General features: G+C 34.2%; 2 protein-coding genes and 1 long non-coding RNA gene across 3 annotated transcripts; all 3 read left to right on the top strand.

Moving 5' to 3' along the window:
- Positions 1–2,780: 2,780 nt before the first annotated feature.
- Positions 2,781–5,227, top strand: LOC108479023 (putative clathrin assembly protein At1g03050). The gene is made up of 3 exons (XM_017781455.2): positions 2,781–3,079; positions 3,164–3,829; positions 3,937–5,227. Exons 2-3 carry the CDS (start codon positions 3,184–3,186, stop codon positions 5,025–5,027), a joined length of 1,737 nt encoding a protein of 578 aa, XP_017636944.1. The 5' UTR covers positions 2,781–3,079; positions 3,164–3,183; the 3' UTR covers positions 5,028–5,227.
- Positions 5,228–6,683: 1,456 nt separating this feature from the next.
- On the top strand, positions 6,684–8,792 carry LOC128285324 (uncharacterized). Its single transcript, XR_008275827.1, has 3 exons — positions 6,684–6,759; positions 8,264–8,373; positions 8,499–8,792. It is a non-coding gene; the product is annotated as an uncharacterized LOC128285324 (long non-coding RNA).
- Positions 8,793–11,498: 2,706 nt separating this feature from the next.
- Positions 11,499–13,592, top strand: LOC108478981 (factor of DNA methylation 4-like). The gene is made up of 4 exons (XM_017781428.2): positions 11,499–11,684; positions 12,168–12,358; positions 12,442–12,533; positions 13,199–13,592. Exons 2-4 carry the CDS (start codon positions 12,352–12,354, stop codon positions 13,430–13,432), a joined length of 333 nt encoding a protein of 110 aa, XP_017636917.1. The 5' UTR covers positions 11,499–11,684; positions 12,168–12,351; the 3' UTR covers positions 13,433–13,592.
- The last annotated feature ends 4,592 nt before the right edge of the window (positions 13,593–18,184 follow it).

Genomic DNA, 18,184 nt, shown 5'->3' with positions numbered 1-18,184 from the left:
AAGATCATTAGTATAAATAATTAATATAGTTAATTATTTTAATTAAAATAATAATATCAATTTTTCTTAAAAATACTTTCAACAGTTTTCTAAACATAAAGAGTTTGAATGACTGTTTTAAAACCTCATGTTTTTTTTACATGGCTATCATGTAAAAATTTTTAGTAGGATAACAAAAATGAACCTAAATTTTTAAATAAAAAACAAATCAACCAAGTCGGGCCGCCCCATCTCTCCTCTGTTTTTGGTAGTTGACTTGGTCTTTTTCTCGAGTGGATTTAAGGCTAGTTCTTCATTGCTTTTGAAATGTGCTTTTGAGAAGTGCTGTGGAAAAATGCTTTTGAGAAGTGTTTTTGAAAAGTTTGGTTTAAAATTTGAGTGTTTAGCATTGCTGTCAAAAAGTGCTTTTGAAAAATAAAATGTCCATTTTAGACATGTTATTATCAAGTAACAAATATGCATTTAAATAATATTTAAATTAGTTAATATTATTATATTTTAGTAAGAATATAAAAATTTATTATAACTTCTTGTTAATATTTTAATATATAAAATATAAATTTTAAATATTTTAAGCAATAAATATTAATTGTTTATAAAATTTAATTAGAATATATAAACTATATTTTAAATATTTAAATATAACTATTAAATATTTGTAATTAGTATTTTTAAAAATATTTTTTATTTTTAATTAATGATTTTAACATATTTGTAATTAAGTATCAAGAAAAAAAACGGAAAATACTATATTATTGGAGGGGTGAAAAAGTAATTAATCACTAAAAGTACTTTTGGGAGAGGAAAAGCTAAAAATTTTAGCTTCTCCTTTTCAGAAGTGCTTTTGAAAAGCATTTCTGAAAAGCTAAAATTTCAATAAAAGCAACATCGCATGACTTTTCTTCCAGAAATGCTTTTGAAGCCAGAAGTGCTTTTGAAAAGTAATGAAGAACTGGCCCTTAGGAGTGTGATGGAGGATATTCTGGCTCGTTTCAGTTGATGTTCTAGGCACAGGGTTAATAGTCAAAAGACTCGGGCTTCCTTTTCAAGCAATGTCGAGGACAGGATGACGAATTAGATTAGCAGGCTGCTTGGTGTTAGTAGGTATCTTGGGGTTCCACTGTTTCATACAAGGGTGACTATAGATACTTGTAAGTTTGTTGTGGAGAAGGTTAAAGATCGACTAAATGGTTATGAAGTAAGCCTCCTTTCCTTAGCTGGTCGTGTCAATTTGGCTAAGTCGGTTCTTCTGGTTGTACCAAGTTATTGTATGCAATCGACCCTTCTGCTTGTGGGGGTGTGTAGGGAGATTGAACGATTGGTTAGAAGGTTTATTTGGGGATCCACAACTGCTAAGTAGAAAGTTCACTTGTTAACTGGGACTGTTGCTGCCAGCCGTTGGACCGTGGTGGGCTTCGCGTGCGATCAGTTCATTATTAGAATTGGACATTTATCATGAAACTTGGGTACACTTTGGTTGCCCGTCCGGAGGGATTTTTGGTTCGGGTCCTCCGATCGAAGTATAAATTGGTTGAGCGGTGCCCTTATGGACATTTACCAGCGGTGTTGTAGCTTTGTATACAGATCCCTTTCTAGAGTATGGAGGGACTTGCGGGAGAACACGATTTGGCAACTTAGTGATGGTAGAACCGCAATGTTTTGGCATGATGTTCGGATTAAATTGGGTTCCTTGGTTGGCTACTGCTTGCTGTCCGAACCGAATTTTCGATGGCCTCAGTTTTTACGATGGTAACGATTGATGGTGAATGGAATTGGTCAATGTTTGCTGGTGAGCTGCCCCATTACGTGTTGACGATCATTGCATGGATTCACTCTCCTAGAGCAGACGCAAGGGTTGATCGGTGGGTGTATGAAAGGTTCTAGACGGATTGTTTCACGGTGGCTAGTAGCTATTGAATCCTGAGGCAACCATGTTGGGAGCCAATCAGTTCAAATTGCAAGCTGGTTTGGTAGCTCCGATTGCCGGCAGAGAATACGATAATTCTTGTGGTTGTTGGTGCATGATCGCTTGCTTACGAACTCTGAGCGACAACGACGACAGATGACTGATTATGGCTCTTGCTTTATCTGTGGGTAGCATGAGGAAACTGTAGTCCATGTTATTCGAGATTGCCCAGTCCGCGGTCAATTTGGAACCTTTGAAACAACATGGGTTTTATACGTCATCAGTGGGCAGCTGGTTATTGGAAAATCTTTGGAATAGTGATGATGTGGTGGTTAATGGTGTCGGCTGGGAGATATGTTTGGTGCTTTTGCAGGGAACATATGGAAGAACCGCAACTGGGTTATTTTTCAACACCTGCATTACTGTGCAGTAGACATAGTGACTGCTAGCCTGTCTTGGGCTAAGGTTATTGACGAATCCCTTGAAGCTGAGTGACGACTGAGGCAAGTACAGTGAAATGCGCCCCGAAGCGGATGATATAAGCTGAATACATATGGGGGCGTTAGCAGCGTCACAGGTGCAACGGTTGGTGGTGGGTTGATACGAGATTCATCAGGAGGATGGGTGGTCAGTTTCAGTTGCTACGCTGGGTTATGCTCGGTCTCACAATTTTTACATTTCAAAATCAGAAAATGTAATTTTTAGAATTTTAGAAAAAAAAAAAAAAACCTTAATTTTGGTCTCACAATTGGCTCGTTTTCTATAAAAGAAACAAAAATATAGTTCGCATTAGCCAATTAGGAATTAACATGTGGCTTAATATCTCCCATCGAAAGCTTTTCCTATAATAGAGGAAATAAATGGCAATGCTGGTTTGACAGATATGACTTTTAACGTTTGATTTAAACCTAGAAACAAATAAGAAAAAAAGAAAGGGAAAGATATAGTGAAAGAAGGGAGAGGAAAGTTTTCCAGGAGAAAGGAGACCCTATTCTTCAAAGACATATTCCTCGTTTCTCTAACTTCCTTTCTTCTCTCTTTATTCTCCCTTCAACAATCGTTTTGTAATAATCTTTATTCTCCCTTCAACAATCGTTTTGTAATAAAAACGATTGTTGTAGGGGGGATTTCTTTGACCCTTCATTCATATTCTTACGTCCGACAGCCAACGAGGTGGGATTTCATTCCATGATTCTCTCTCTATCTCAGCATTCATTTCATATCATTCATTGTTTAATGCCAGAATTGTTGTAGCAGGAAGGAACACGAAATTCCCAATGGCCCCAAGCAAGATCAGAAGAGCCATCGGTCATGTGAAAGACCAAACCAGCATAAGCCTGGCCAAAGTGGGCAGCAGCAGCTCAGTTTCCGACCTTGAAGTGGCCATTGTCAAGGCAACAAGGCACGAAGAATACCCAGCAGAGGAAAGACACATTCAAGAAATCCTGAGTTTAACCTCCTACTCGCGTGCCCACATCAGCGCCTGTGTCAAAACCCTCTCCAAACGCCTCAACAAGACCCGCAACTGGACCGTCGCCCTCAAAACCCTCATGCTTATCCAACGCCTCCTCTCCGAAGGCGATCCTGCCTATGAACAAGAGATTTTCTTCTCCACTCGCCGCGGGACTCGCATCCTCAACATGTCGGATTTCCGCGACACTTCCCAATCCAATTCCTGGGATTTCTCTGCCTTCGTGCGTACTTACGCGCTGTACCTGGATGAAAGACTTGAATACATGATGGAAGGCAGGTATGGTGGAAGACGAAGCATGTATGGTTACAATGATGAAGATCATGAAGATAACGAGGACTCCTCTGTTGTCCGATCCATACCTATTGCTGAGTTGAAGAACGAGCAATTGTTTCCAAAGTTATTGCATTTGCAACAGCTTCTCGACCGCTTCTTAGGATGTCGTCCAATAGGTTTGCCTATATATATACACATCATCATCGAGGAGGCAACCATTATCATTTCTTAAAAAGTAATGATATGTACATAGTGGTAATTTTTGTTTTTTGAATTGAAACAGGTTCAGCAAAGGACAACAGGGTGGTCATCGTGGCTCTTCATGCAATAGTTAAAGAAAGTTTCCAAATATATTACGACATAACGGAAATATTAGGGGTTTTAATCGATCGTTTCATGGAGCTTGATATCTCTGATTCCATAAAAATCTACAATATATTCTGCCGCGAAAGAAAACAGTTCGATGACCTCGAAAATTTCTACTCATGGTGCAAGAGCATCGGCATTGCACGATCTTATGATTATCCCGAAATCGAGAAAATCACCCAGAAAAAGCTCGACCTTATCGATGAATTTATCCGCGATAAATCTGCATTGGAACAAGGGAAGAAAATTAGTGATGAATCGGGATTCGTTAAAGAAACAGACTCATGTGAAGAAGAAGATATGAACGCCGTTAAATCGTTGCCAGAACCAGAGCCTGTTGAAAAGGAAGAACCAGAACCTGAGAAAGAAGAGGAAGTAGATAATTCGAAAGCTTTAGTTGTTGAACCAAAGGGTGATCTATTGGACCTCGCAGAGGACGCAATATCCAGTCAAGATTACGGAGACAAATTGGCGTTGGCTTTGTTTGATGGTTATGCACCAGCCGCTGTCGGTACTCCGTCATCGGGTCCAGGATGGGAAGCTTTCATGGATGATGCTGATTGGGAATCAGCTTTGGTTCAATCAGCGAGCAACTTAACCAAACAAAGAGCGACACTCGGTGGTGGGTTCGACATATTATTGCTTGACAGCATGTACCAACAGGGCAACACCATGGCGGCCATGGCTTCATCGGGTTATGCCGCCAGTGGAAGTACTAGCAGCTTTGCGTTTGGTTCATTAGGAAGACCGGCGATGCTTGCCTTACCGGCACCACCGTCATCTAAAAACATAGGAAACACCGTCGTTGATCCGTTCTCGGCGTCTCTGACGGTGGAGCCGCCTTCGTATGTGCAAATGTCAGACATAGAGAAGAAGCAGAGGTTTTTGGTGGAGGAGCAAGCGATGTGGGATCAATACAGGAGGGATGGAATGCAAGGGTATAGTTCAATGTCGAAAGTACACAATTACTCTTACAGCCCAGGGTACACGCCATGGCATGGTTATTGAAGCTTTGGTTCAATCGACCCATTTAGATTAGTTACCATAGCGGTTATTTAGTGATCTATATTCGGATAACAAAGCATCAATAGCGAAGATGTGAAAATTAAGAGAAAACAAAAAAAAAAAAAAGGTCTTTGAAGATGTAAAAGTGTACCCTATTCACTCCTTATTTGAATGACATTTTACTTTTATACTTGATGGGCAAATTTTTTTAAATTCCAATAAAATAATAAAATATCAAATATATAATTATTATTATACATTCATTCATACTCTTAACTCAATTAACTCCAATATGTTGGGAAAGTGTCTTGATTTCTTCTTTTGCCACTTCTTGTTTGATAGCTTTTTCCTATATATTATGGCTCGTACAATGGGGGGGGGGGGGGTGTTGATACTGTTGATGTTGGAATGCATCACTCGAGAAGAAGAGATGGTGGCAATGTTATCCCCTCTAGAGTGATGTGATGGGGGAATGAGGGTTCTTTTGGCCTCTTCATCTTCCTTTTACATCCTTTGTTTATTATTGTTTTGAGATAGAATAGAATCACATCAGATCAATCGACATAGATTTCTTGGTGCATCTTGATTGCTTTTTCCTTTGATTGTAAGAGGAATAAGGCTTCAAATCTTGGTTGTTTTAGAATCTTGTATTGACTGCGTTATTCAAGCACTGGTGTTGTATATATTATATATTATATATTATTAAAGTTTTATATTATTTTCACACCAAAATTTTTTAATATTATTTATAGGATTAAATATAAAATTGGTATTTAAACTTATCCACTTATAGGTATTTATAAATTTTTTTTTGTCCCAGATTAGTACCCAACTTTTTTCCGTTCACTATATTGATACTTGAGACTAATGACATTAATTTTTTGCTGACGTTGTAGCACTGACCAATCACACACCGCCACATGGTATCCTATTATGCCTCTTTTTTTTTCCCTCCTCTTTCCTTTTTTTTTTTATTTTTCTTTTTTATTGGGCTTGCTTCTACACTTCATCTTTCTTCCTCCCATCAAAACGCTTGTCTCCACCCGCGTGGAATCAGATTACCCAATACCCTATCTCCATTTGATCTCTGAGAAAACGAAATCAGCAACAACTAGAAACCTGATGTAAAGAAGAGCTGCAACCATGTAACAGCCAAATTTTTCAGTGGTGTCGGAAACAGTGATTCGAGATCACTAAATTCGACGAGTAAGTTTAGAAATTTTAACAAATAATAATTATAGGCCAAGCGAACTTAAAAGAATTATTTTAATTAGTGAATTTTGCGATTTTAAAAGAATTAATCAGTAAATTTGGTTGAAAACGAGGTATCGAGACCTCGGATTTATAATCGAGCCATAAATATTTTATAAATATTTATGGAGTGTTATTAAGTTAGTATTAAAGTTTCGTTAGAAAATTTTAACGTTTGGTTAGTCAATTAATTAAAAAGGACTAAATTGAAAATAGTACGAAATTTATTAAATTGTGATTAAATAGTTTAAGTGATTAAAAAGGAGAGATTTAAAAGGCAATTGGACCCAAATTGTATGGGCTGGACGGTTGGGCAAGAAAATCAGCAAAAAAGACAAGGAGAAACAAGGGCAAAATGGGAAATTTTGCAAATTAAACATATAAAACAAGACAAATTTGAAAAATCTAGAGATATCATCATTTTTCTTCAGCAAAAACGCCATGGGAGGTCTGAAAGCTGCTGGTTTTTCATACTTTGACATATGTGAGTTCAATTCTTACCCTTTTCTTTGAGATTTTTATGCTTTTGTGACTTTTACAATTAGGTCCAAGTGTTTAATTCATTAGTTTTTGATTTTATGAACAAAATTAAAAGCTATCATTGATAAGTTTTAGCTGTTTATGATGAAATAAAATGAATTTGAAGCTTTGATTTTGTTGTTTGATGATTTTATCAAGTAATTTCAATAGAAACTGATTTTAGGACCTAATTGTGAAAAAGTTGTGAATTAAGGTTTAGTGTTAAAATTCTGATTTTTAAAGATTGTGTAATAGTTTAGAATGATGGAATAAAATGTTAATTGAGAAAAATTAGCTTAATAGATGGGCTAATTGAGCAAGGACTGAATTGTATGACCTTTGAAATTTAGAGGAAAAATGGTAATAAACATCTTGAACTAAAACAATATTGGACAGCAGAAGTAGACTAACTTTGAAAAATCACCATAAATTGTAGAAATCGAATTAGAAGATTAATAAAATATGAAATTAAAGCTTATTAAGTCTAGTTTTTCATAGAAGAAACGGTGTAAGCAATGGATTTGTAAATTATGAGATATAATGAATTTTGTGAGACAATGTTAGAATGAATTCGGGTTCCCCTGTTTTGACTTTGGAAAATCACCAAAAATTGGAAAAAATTAATTAGAGTCTAAAATTTATATACTTAGAATCCTTAATGAGTCTATTTTCAATAGAAATCAATGGGAACATTATCCGAGTTTTGTACTGTGATATAATTAATTTTTAGTGAAGAGAGGTCAGAACTGTTGGATAGTGAAACAGGGGAAACTTAAATGAATAAACTGTACTAATTGGCTAAACCAAAAATTCTTAAAATTTTATGGTGGAATGATATGTGAGTCTAGTTTTAGAAAAATTTATGGATCTTAATTTTGAGCTCTGTAACTCGAATTATAAATAATTTGAGTGACTATGACTCGTGTGAACAGATTGATGTGAGCATTAATAAGTAAATTGTGAAATCGTACTTATAAGAATGTTATATACATTAAGGATGTGGAATGGAGAGGAGGAGGAGGAGGAAAAATATATATGAATATTCAGTTAGCATGGCTAATTTGCATGTTTTAAGCTCATGGACTAAATTGAATAAAAGTAAAACTTTAGGGGCAATTTTGTAAAATGTCAAAATGACTAAATTGAAGGGAATAAATTGTTTTATTATCTAAATTAATAAATTGAATGAAATTATCAATTTAAGATTGGGTGAAATTTGGGAAAATGGTAAATTACCAATATGCCCTTAAATCTTGGTATTTCTGCAATTTAGTCAGGTAGGTTCGGATACCCCGAATGAGCATGTAAATATGAAAATTTAAGTATTGTATCGTATTTTATATGATATTTTGAATTGAATATATGAAAAGGATGTTACATGAAACATGAAAATGAATACTAAATAATATAAATTAATTGAAATTATTCTGAAAATTTTGGTAATGCCTCATATCCTATCCCGGTCTCAGGTACGGGTATGGGGTATTACAAACCAGAAGAAACGCGACGCTCGTTGTGCCGTCTGTTGGGGCATGGACCTCGCTTCCTTTTCAACCCCTCAAATCAAACGTATCCTCAGGTGCAGTGCATCCTACAAACATATATTTATTAAAAAATATTTTTAAACTTTGCAAATCAAATGGTATAATATTGAAAGCTAACATCTTTGTTTATTTTAATTTCTTTTGCGACGTGGATGTTTAGAGCTTCTTCTCTCGGACAAGATGTTTTCGATGCTTTAATATTGGTTAAGGTACTTAAGGAAGTGCAAGTTTTATAATTCTGAAGTTTCTTAGTTGTTCATTGGAAAATATGTTATTGTAGACAAGGTGTTTGTGTTTTGGTTGTAAAGACTAGGGCTAATATGTAACAACCCGACTTCCAATGGTATCGAAAATTACGGTTCTGAAATGTCATTTTCGTAAATTGTGTTAATAGATATTAATATTTAATATTTATGAGACCATTATGAAAATATATTAAAGTTTGATTTAGTAATTTTGCTTACTTGATAGTAAATTAAGGTACAAGTGTAATGATTCTAAAGTTAGTGGAGTTGGAAATTAAAATTTCGAGACCTCGTTTCTATAAATAATATTTACAGAGTTAGTAAGAATATTAATTAAAGTTGGTTCATTAATTTTGTCATTTGAATAGCTAATTAAGATACAATGACTAAATTGTAAAAAGACCGCAAAAGTTGATTGCTATTGATTTTTTATTAACTAAAAGGCTTATATAATAATGGTTCAAGGCTTAAAGTGACAATTAGCCATCTTTTCATAATAGTGGGCGGTTGGTATGAGATTTTAGGGGCTTTTTTACCCAACTAACCTCAAAAAAATAAATATTTACAAAAATGACCCTATTCGAAAAACTATGACGGAAATAACCTAAAATCTACAGTGTCAGATGGTGTCAGCCATCTCACTGCCGGCACCACTCTCTATCGTCCCCTAATCATGCCTTAACAATTGCCCCATTCAATAAAAAATGATTTTTTTGTGCTGGCACTGTAATGACTAGTACTTGTATGTATTTTTTTGAAATACCTTTAAAAATATATATGTATTCTATGATTTAAAAAGAAAAAAGAAAAAAAATTATTTTAATAGGTGTCGGCACTGAAGTAGTCGACATTGGTTCAAAATTTAAAAAAAATAATTTTTATTTTTATTTTTTTGGTGCAATGTTGAAGTGGCCAATACCGATTCAAAATAATAATAAAAAAAGGTGGATTAAGTAGGAAGAGAGCTACACTCCAATTGTGTCAATTGACTAGAGGGATGGTGGTGATGACTGACTACATAGTGGAGTGAAGGCGACTAGGATAAATGGAGAAGAAAAAAGAGAAGTAAAGAATGAAAAATAAAAAATAAAAATGAAACCCAAATCCAACTGTGACCATTATTGAGGAGAGAGAAGATATGAGATGAAAGTTCAAGAAAAGATAAAATCTTTTATATTACGAATGAAATAACATTCGCGCCCTATTTACTTTAATATTATGAAATTAATCGGAAAAAACAAAATAATTAAAAATGAAAATTAATGATGTCATTCTTACAAGTATCAAAACCATTCTTAATCTTAAAGAAATAAAAAGAACCAAAATAAAATAACTCTGGCTTGATTTGATTGTATTCAAATTCAAAGCAACCTTTTAAAATATGAGATATTAATTAAAAAAATGAAATTTGGAATTAGAGAGGAGCTAACATCTAAGTTTAAATGCTAAGGGTTTAAAATGTATTGAATGATTTTTTATTTTTAAAATATTCAATTGAATGTTAAATATGAATTATTTAATAAAGAATACTGAGTTCTAATAAGTAAAAAAATTACTTAAATATAAAATTTGTTTGGTGGGTCATTAATGTTAAAACTTGTTATTTCATTAGTAATTGTAAGAGATTTTTTTTTTTTGAACTTTCATCTCATGTCTACTCTCTCCTCAATAATGATCACAGATGAGTTTTATTTTTATTTTTATTTTCATACCCTTAAAGTTGAGTGATTGTTAGTGTAATTTATTCTTTTTTATTTTTCATTATTTACTTCTTCTTCCTTCTCCAATTGCCTTAGCCGTTGTCTTCACTCCACTATGTAGTTAGCCATCATTAACTTCTTTCAGGCCAACTGACACAACCAGAGTGCAGCTCTCTTCCTCCTCAATCTATTTTTTTTTTTTTTACTTTGAACTGGTGTCGACCATCTCAACACCAGCACTAAAAAATTATTTTTAAAAAAAATTTGAACCGGTATTTTTCAAAGGTAATTCAATAAAATACATATATGGGTGCTGGTCATTACAGTGCCAACACAATTTTTTTTTATTGGACAGGGCAATCATTAAGGCATGATTTGGGGATTATGGAGGGTGGTGCCAGTGTCATGGGGCTAGATCTTTCATCTCGCAATCCGTGTGGCTTTACACAACCTGTTCGTCCAAACTCGCCTAAGTTAACCTTTACTCAAATGAGAATTCCTTAAGAACTCCTCCAATGTACCAATTTGTATAGCGAAAGCGATTTATGCCAAAAGGAGCAACAAAAGAACAACAGAAAGAACACACGCAAGGTGTTTGGGTAAATGCTCTCAATATTTTCTTATTCACAAAGAATAATAAAACAATAAATAGAGTGAGTAGAAATGAGGGGAGGCTATTTATAGTTGAGCTCCCTTAAAACCGACAGTCAAGATTACAATACATCAACGGATAAGATTCATCCTATCCCTTAAATCATGGGATTTATAAGATATGCCATATCAAATCTTATCTTATTTTTACAAGATATGATTTTATCAATCTTCTAATATTAGTTACCAAAATAGCCTAAATTGTCATATCTTCATTATCGGGCCAACTAGACCTCAATCTAACAGGTTACCGAATTAGGCCAGTTCTTGCTGGCCAAATGTCCCCCATCTACACAATAGACCTCAATCGGATACATTTGATGCGACGGTCACGGGCTTTGAACTGCGGTCCATGACACTAGCGGTGAGATGGTAAGCATCGCTCGAAACTGTAGATTTCAGTTTATTTCCGTTATAATTTTTCAAATAGGGTCATTTTTATAAATATTTATTTTTTCAGGTTAGTTGGGTAAAAAAGCCAATTTTAGGTGGAAAGGATGTTAAAATTTTAATTAATTAATTAATATTATATATTAAAACAAAATAAAAGTTACATCTTCCACTTTCTTTCTTTTTCTCTTCGCCGTTTGGAAAGGAAAAAAAAATGCAGGAAAGAAGCCTTGGTTGTTTTCGTTGTTTTTGGGAAGAACTTCTAATGAAGGATAGTTTCGAATAGGAGAGGAGAAGAGGAGACCGATTGTGAGGGAAAGGAGCTTGCTTGAAGATGGGTATGATTTGGAGAGAATTCGGGTAAGCCCTTAAGATCTATATTTTCTACTTGATATCTCATTGATTGTGAGTTAACATGAATGTTTAGTTGTTCCATCCTTAGTTATGTTGGCATGTAACTAGCAGGTTGGATTCCGCAATATTAAATAATATTACAATCAGACTTTGATCTTTATAGTCTAGTACTAAAATATATATGGTTGATAGTTTGTATATTATTAGATGCATATAAATGAAACTCGTAATTATATAAGTATAATTGAGGAATGTATATTCGTTTGATTTAGTTAAATTAATGGTATAATTTAGTGGTGAATTATTCACTATCGCTTCAATAAGGATTGTAATACACTGCAGTACAGGCTTGACAATCGAGTCGAGCTTAGGGTGTTACAATATGTATAGTGTAACTCAAGTTTTGATTTGAAGACTTATTGTATGCTTAAATTAATTACACTTATATGTATATTCTCTTACTATTTGTGCTATTCTTTTTACATGCAGCTGTCGCAGGAGTTTGTTAACACTGCAAATAGATGGTTTGATGGGTCGATCAGCAATGAAGTATTCTCAGTTAGCAGTGTTTTAACATACTCTCGTGAAGCCGTCTGACCCAGGGGAAATTAAAACACCAAATTGTTATCAACATCATATATATATATATATATACACGAAAGCATATTGGCATATGAAAGGTCTGGCAAGCACAGTGCAGATAATTTTTTCGCAATTAAAAAAAAAAAGATTTTCATTACTTTGTTTTTTGTTGTATCTCTAGATTTTTCAAGGTTTTCTGTGTTCCAAGGCGGTGTTTTTGCGATGACGGTGTTCTGTTTTCAAGCTTCCTACCAGAGTTTCCACTTTTATAAGGTATTATATATGTGTGTATGTGTGTTTACTCTGTCTGGCTTTAACGAGAAAATGAAGGAAAAGGGAGATGTCGATACATGATATATATGTGATTACTCTGTTTGGCTTCAATTAGAAAGTGAAGTAAAACGAAATGGAAAACGTCAATGCATGATATGTGTGTGTTTCTTGCTCTGTTTGGCTTAGACGAAAGTGAAGGAAAATGTTAAAATGTATAACTTCATTATCTATATTTTTTTATGAACACTGACGTTGCTGTTCAATATTTCTATTATATTAATGGACAATCGAAAATCACATATTCACTGAATGAAAGCTTTTTATATCAAACCAATAATTAGACATATTTAATTTATTTAAAATTCTACATGCGTAATCCACTTTAATAACATGAAGTATGACATTAATGTCAGTTTATCCTCTTGTATATATTTTACTTGCTAAAGGTTCCATGGAATTATTAGACTTTGAGTTAGGTACTTGTGTTGTAAATAAGGACTATCTTTAGTGAGTGGTCATTGATTCGTGCACTACTGGGTGGTAAATTTTGAGATGCTACGGAATCCATTTGGCGCATTTAGTCATTATGCTGCATCATAGCTGCATATACTTTCTAGTTGTTTACAGACTTAAAGACGTGTCTTTGTTTATTTCTTGATGTGCAGATGTTTGTTCATCCGTGGAAGGGCATCATTGCCAATATTCCAACAACATTGCAAGATAGAAAACATGTAGGGGAAAGTGGAAGGAAATTAAGGGAGGATTTGGCAAAAGGTTCTGTAATGACTCGAAAGTCAAGTGGAGTTGGAAATGGCAGTTTCAGAATGCTATTTTCCGATGATAGAATTAGCGAATATTATTTATTAATATTTACGAAGGTATTACAGTATTATATTTAGATTTGATCTAATAAATTTAATTGTTTGTAAAGTTATATAAGGTACAAGTGTATCGGTTCTAAAGTCGATAGTTTTGAAAATTGAGATATCGGGACCTTGTTTCTGTAAAGCATACTCGTAAATATTTATATTAGATGCGAATCAAATTTTGGTTAAGAAATTTTATCGAATTAGTGCTAAAATTTAAGTATAAGGACTAAATCGCACAAGAGTCAAAAATTAATTATAATTAAATCATAAAGTAAATCATAGTTAAGGGACTTTTTAGGCAATTAAATCGTTAGTTAAATGGAAGTGGATGGCAATTGAGAAATTATTTATTAAAATGTTATAAAAATTATTTATTAAAACATAAGTTAAAAATTAAAAGTATAATATATGTAAGCGGAAAGAAAGAGAAATGAAATTTTCTTCATTTCTTTCTTTGGCTGAACCATTAGAGAAGGAGAAGAAGAAGCTAGCCGCATAGGGCTTCATTTTTTAAGATTAAAATTGGTTTGTGCAATTTAGTCATTTTTTTATAATTTTTATATTTTTGAAATTTCGATATCTCGAACTAATTAAACTATGTTCTATTTTTCGTTACTGCTTAAGATTGAAGATGTTACCATTGTTGATTAGTTAAAGTTTTAAGGACTAATTTGATAGATTTTTAGGTTAGAAGTGAAAAATGACTAAATTGTAAAGTTAATAGTTGATTTTGAGCAATAAGGACTAAGTTATGAAAATTTTGAAATTTAGAGGTAGAGATGAAAAATATGAAGTTAAATTTAGCTTAGAGTGAAATTGATATAAAAATTCAGGATTAAATGTGGAAGTTATGTTTGTTCTAGTTTTAGAGACTAAATTGATTAAAATGTAAAAGTTGCATTAATTAGTAATGGAATTTGAAATTGTATGTATATTGATGAAATATGTTATTTATTTTATTCCGTAGCTAACGTCGACCCAAATTCCTCAAAAAAGAAAGGAAAAGATAAGGTCATTGACAAATAGCTCGAAATTTACGGTTTATAGTTCTATAACCCAAAAACTTCAATTTTTACATTTATGAACTGTATTGCACGAGAAGTTCATAAGGTAAGCTATAAATGATAAAAAGAATTGAATTGGTCCAATTCAAATTTATTATTTGCAATGAGGATTAAAGTGAATAGTTTTGGAAATATCGTATAGTAATATAAATATGAAATTGAATCTGTTTTGAGATGTGATATACATAAATATAATTGCGTATATGTATATAAGTACGATGGATGAAATAATGGTATGGAGTTGGGACATTGATTATAAATGAAATTGAATAGAGGATACTGGAGTTAAGTCCGGAAATGTGTATATAATATTGATGTGATAAAATTATTTTGATTATTATAAGGAAAAATGTATATGTGTTACAATTATGTTAGATAGAATTATTATAGTAAATCGAATTGTAATATTAAATGGTGCATTATGATATGTAGCTTTCCCGTATTAATTTGCATTAAATCTTGTTGTTAAGTCATGTATTGTAGTTCCAATAGGGTCGGAAGCGTGTAAATTATTGTACTAAAAAATCACACAAAGTTCAATTCCCAGGGAAGAGAGGTGGATCACAAGGATCTCTTAAATACCAAGTCTTTCCTTAGTCAGAATATCCCTTCTATAGTAATTTAATAGCACAATTAAATACTACTATTATACCCTCAAATATTGAAAGAAAAATAGGACAAGAAAGAACACAAGAGTTTTAACAAGGTTCGGTAAATTATACCTATGTCCTCGGGCACTAACACCAGATGATAATTTTACTATCTCCAAAATATTACAAACAAATAGAATTCCTTAAGAATTCTCAAATGGGAGAAGAGAGAAAACTAAGAGAGAAAGATTGGTTGGGATAGTTGAAATGAAAAATGATTAGCCCTATTTATAGTTGAGGTTCAGGGACCAACTTGCAAATGGCCTAAAAAATTAGGGACCAAAATTGCAATTATCCCATTCAACTTTAAACAACTTGCCTATCACTTTTTCTTTCGGTGCCAATTGCACCTCCCATTTTTTACTTTTCAACACCCCCTTAATTGACTTTTCAACAATCTCCACTTTGAAGATTTGATTAGGATAATCACATCTTCACACACTTCCTTCAACTCCCCATATTCGATAAAGCTATCTTTTGTAGTGCCTCCAAATGCACTCTCGAGCACCATACACCTGAAGGTGCTCAAATTCTCGGATGTTAATCAAGTTCAAACAATGATTAAACTTGATTGTTGTTACCACCTTGGTCATCATATCTGCAGGATTATCTGCTGTCGGAATCTTCTGAAGTAGAATTTTTCCTTTTTCAAAGACTTCCCGCACAAAGTGATATCTTACGTCGATATGCTTGGTTCTTGAATTATAGACTTGATTTTTTGCTAATTGAATAGCGCTCTGACTGTCACAATATAGACTAATGTGTCTTTGAACAACTCCCAAGTCTTTCAACAATCCATTAAGCCAAATAGCCTCCTTAACAGCTTCTGTAACTGCCATATATTCTGCCTCTGTAGTAGACACTGCTACTGTAGACTGTAAGGTAGACTTCCAACTCACTGGGGCTTTCGCAAGAGTAAACAGATACCCCGTAGTTGAACGACGTTTATCTAAATCACCAGCAAAGTCGGAATCAACATATCCAACTACAAACTGACCAAGTGCTTCATCCTGTTCAAAAATTAAACCAACATCTACGGTTTTTCGAAGATACCGTAGAATCCATTTCACAGCTTGCCAATGTCCTTTTCCAGGATCATGCATATACCTGCTCACAACTCCAACAGCTTGTGAAATGTCAGGCTGCGTACACACCATCGCATACATCAAACTCCCAACTGCATTAGCATATGGGATTTTTTCCATATATTCTCTTTCTCTTTCAGTTTTCGGAGATAATTGAGCACTAAGTTTCAAATGAGAAGCAAGTGAGGTACTTACATGTTTTGTGTTTTCATTTACACCCAAACATTGTAATACCTTTTTCAGATATTGCTTCTGATTCAAACAAAGCTTACCTCTCTGTCTATCTCTACTTATCTCCATGCCGAGAATCTTCTTGGCCTCACCTAGATCTTTCATCTCGAACTCTTGATTCAACTAAGCCTTCAACTTATCTATCTCTTTTTGGCTCTTCGAAGCAATTAACATATCATCAATATACAAGAGTAGATAAATGAAAGATCCGTCATGCAGCTTCTGCAAATACACACAATTGTCATATTTTCTTTTTGTGTACTTCTGCCTTCTCATAAAGCTATCAAATCGCTTGTACCACTGCCTCGGGGATTGCTCCAATCCATATAGCGATTTGTTCAGCTTACAAACCCAATTTCTACCACCAGCATCTGTGTATCCTTCGGGCTGAGTCATATAGATCTCCTCTTCTAACTCACCATGCAAGAAAGCCGTCTTAACATCAAGTTAAGCTAGCTCCAAATTCAACTGTGCTACCAAGGCTAACAAAATTCTAATGGAGGAATGCTTCACAACAGGGGAAAATACATCATTGTAGCCAATTCCCTCCTTCTGAGCGTAGCCTTTAGCTACCAATCTTGCCTTGTAGCGAACATCTTTCTTGCTAGGAGATCCATCTTTCTTTGCGAATACCCACTTGCATCCGATTGCCCTTTTACCTTTCGGTAATTGCTCCAATTCCCAAGTATTGTTCTTCCGGAGAGACTACATTTCTTCATCCATGGCGCTTTTCCATTTGTCACTTTCTAAGCTTTGGATTGCTTCTTGATAAGTGACAGGAATATCATCATCAACAACGGGAAGGGCGTAGGCCACCATATTAATAAATCGAGCAGGTCTACGAATTTCTCTCCGTGGCCTTGCAACTGTAACTGGTTCTAGTGTACTTAACGGTTCTTGGGTCAGAACCTCTTAAACCTATAATTCCTCCATTGTGGCTGGAGAATTAGACTTATTAACTGGGCAAATCCCCATCTGCTCAAACTCCACCTGTTTTGGAGTACACTCCACTTGCTGTGGAGTATCGCTTGTCTGAATATCTTCATCTGCTACCTTTTTCAATGTGGTAGATTCATCAAAGGTAACATATCTGCTACAGATCATTTTCTTTGTGTCTAAGCACCAAAGACGAAATCCCTTCACACCAGAAGTGATTCCCATAAAGAGAGCTTTCTTTGCCCTCGGATCTAACTTTGACTCCTTCACATGGTAATATGCAGTGGATCCAAACACATGTAAGGTATCATAATCTGTAGCCGGTTTTCCAGACCATACCTCCATAGGAGTTTTTCTTTCTAATGCAGATGATGGCAAACGATTAACAAGATGGCCAGCGTATGTCACAGCCTCAACCCAAAATTGCTTGCCCAACCCAGCATTGGACACCATACATCAAACTTTCTCCAGCAATGTTCGATTCATACGTTCTGCCACTGTAACGGCTTAATTTTCAGTGGTGTCGGAAATGGTGATTTGAGATCACTAAATCCGACAAATAAGATTGAACAAGATAGTAATTTAATATTTATGAGTAAAGTAAGAATTTAGAAGAATTTGTGAAATGGTGAAATTAGTGAATTAAAAGAATTTATTAGGTCAAACGGGTCAAAAACGAGGTATCGAGACATCGAATTTGAAAATCAAGCTATAAATATTTTTATAAATATTTATGAAGTTTCATTTAGCTAGTATTAAAGTTTGGTTGAGAAATTTTAACGATTAGGTAGTCAATTAAATAAAAAGGACTAAATT

The sequence above is a fragment of the Gossypium arboreum genome, chromosome 12 (assembly GCF_025698485.1).
Source record: "Gossypium arboreum isolate Shixiya-1 chromosome 12, ASM2569848v2, whole genome shotgun sequence".
NCBI classification, from domain to species: domain Eukaryota; kingdom Viridiplantae; phylum Streptophyta; class Magnoliopsida; order Malvales; family Malvaceae; genus Gossypium; species Gossypium arboreum.
This window is presented reverse-complemented; position numbering and strand designations above follow the sequence as displayed.

Excerpts from the sequence above, each read along its gene's own strand:
- LOC108479023 (XM_017781455.2), top strand. The coding sequence starts at position 3,184 with ATGGCCCCAAGCAAGATCAGAAGAGCCATCGGTCATGTGAAAGACCAA. Across the intron at positions 3,830-3,936 it reads CTTAGGATGTCGTCCAATAG|GTTCAGCAAAGGACAACAGG; the intron begins GTTTGCCTATAT and ends GAATTGAAACAG.
- LOC108478981 (XM_017781428.2), top strand. Across the intron at positions 12,534-13,198 it reads AGAGTTTCCACTTTTATAAG|ATGTTTGTTCATCCGTGGAA; the intron begins GTATTATATATG and ends CTTGATGTGCAG.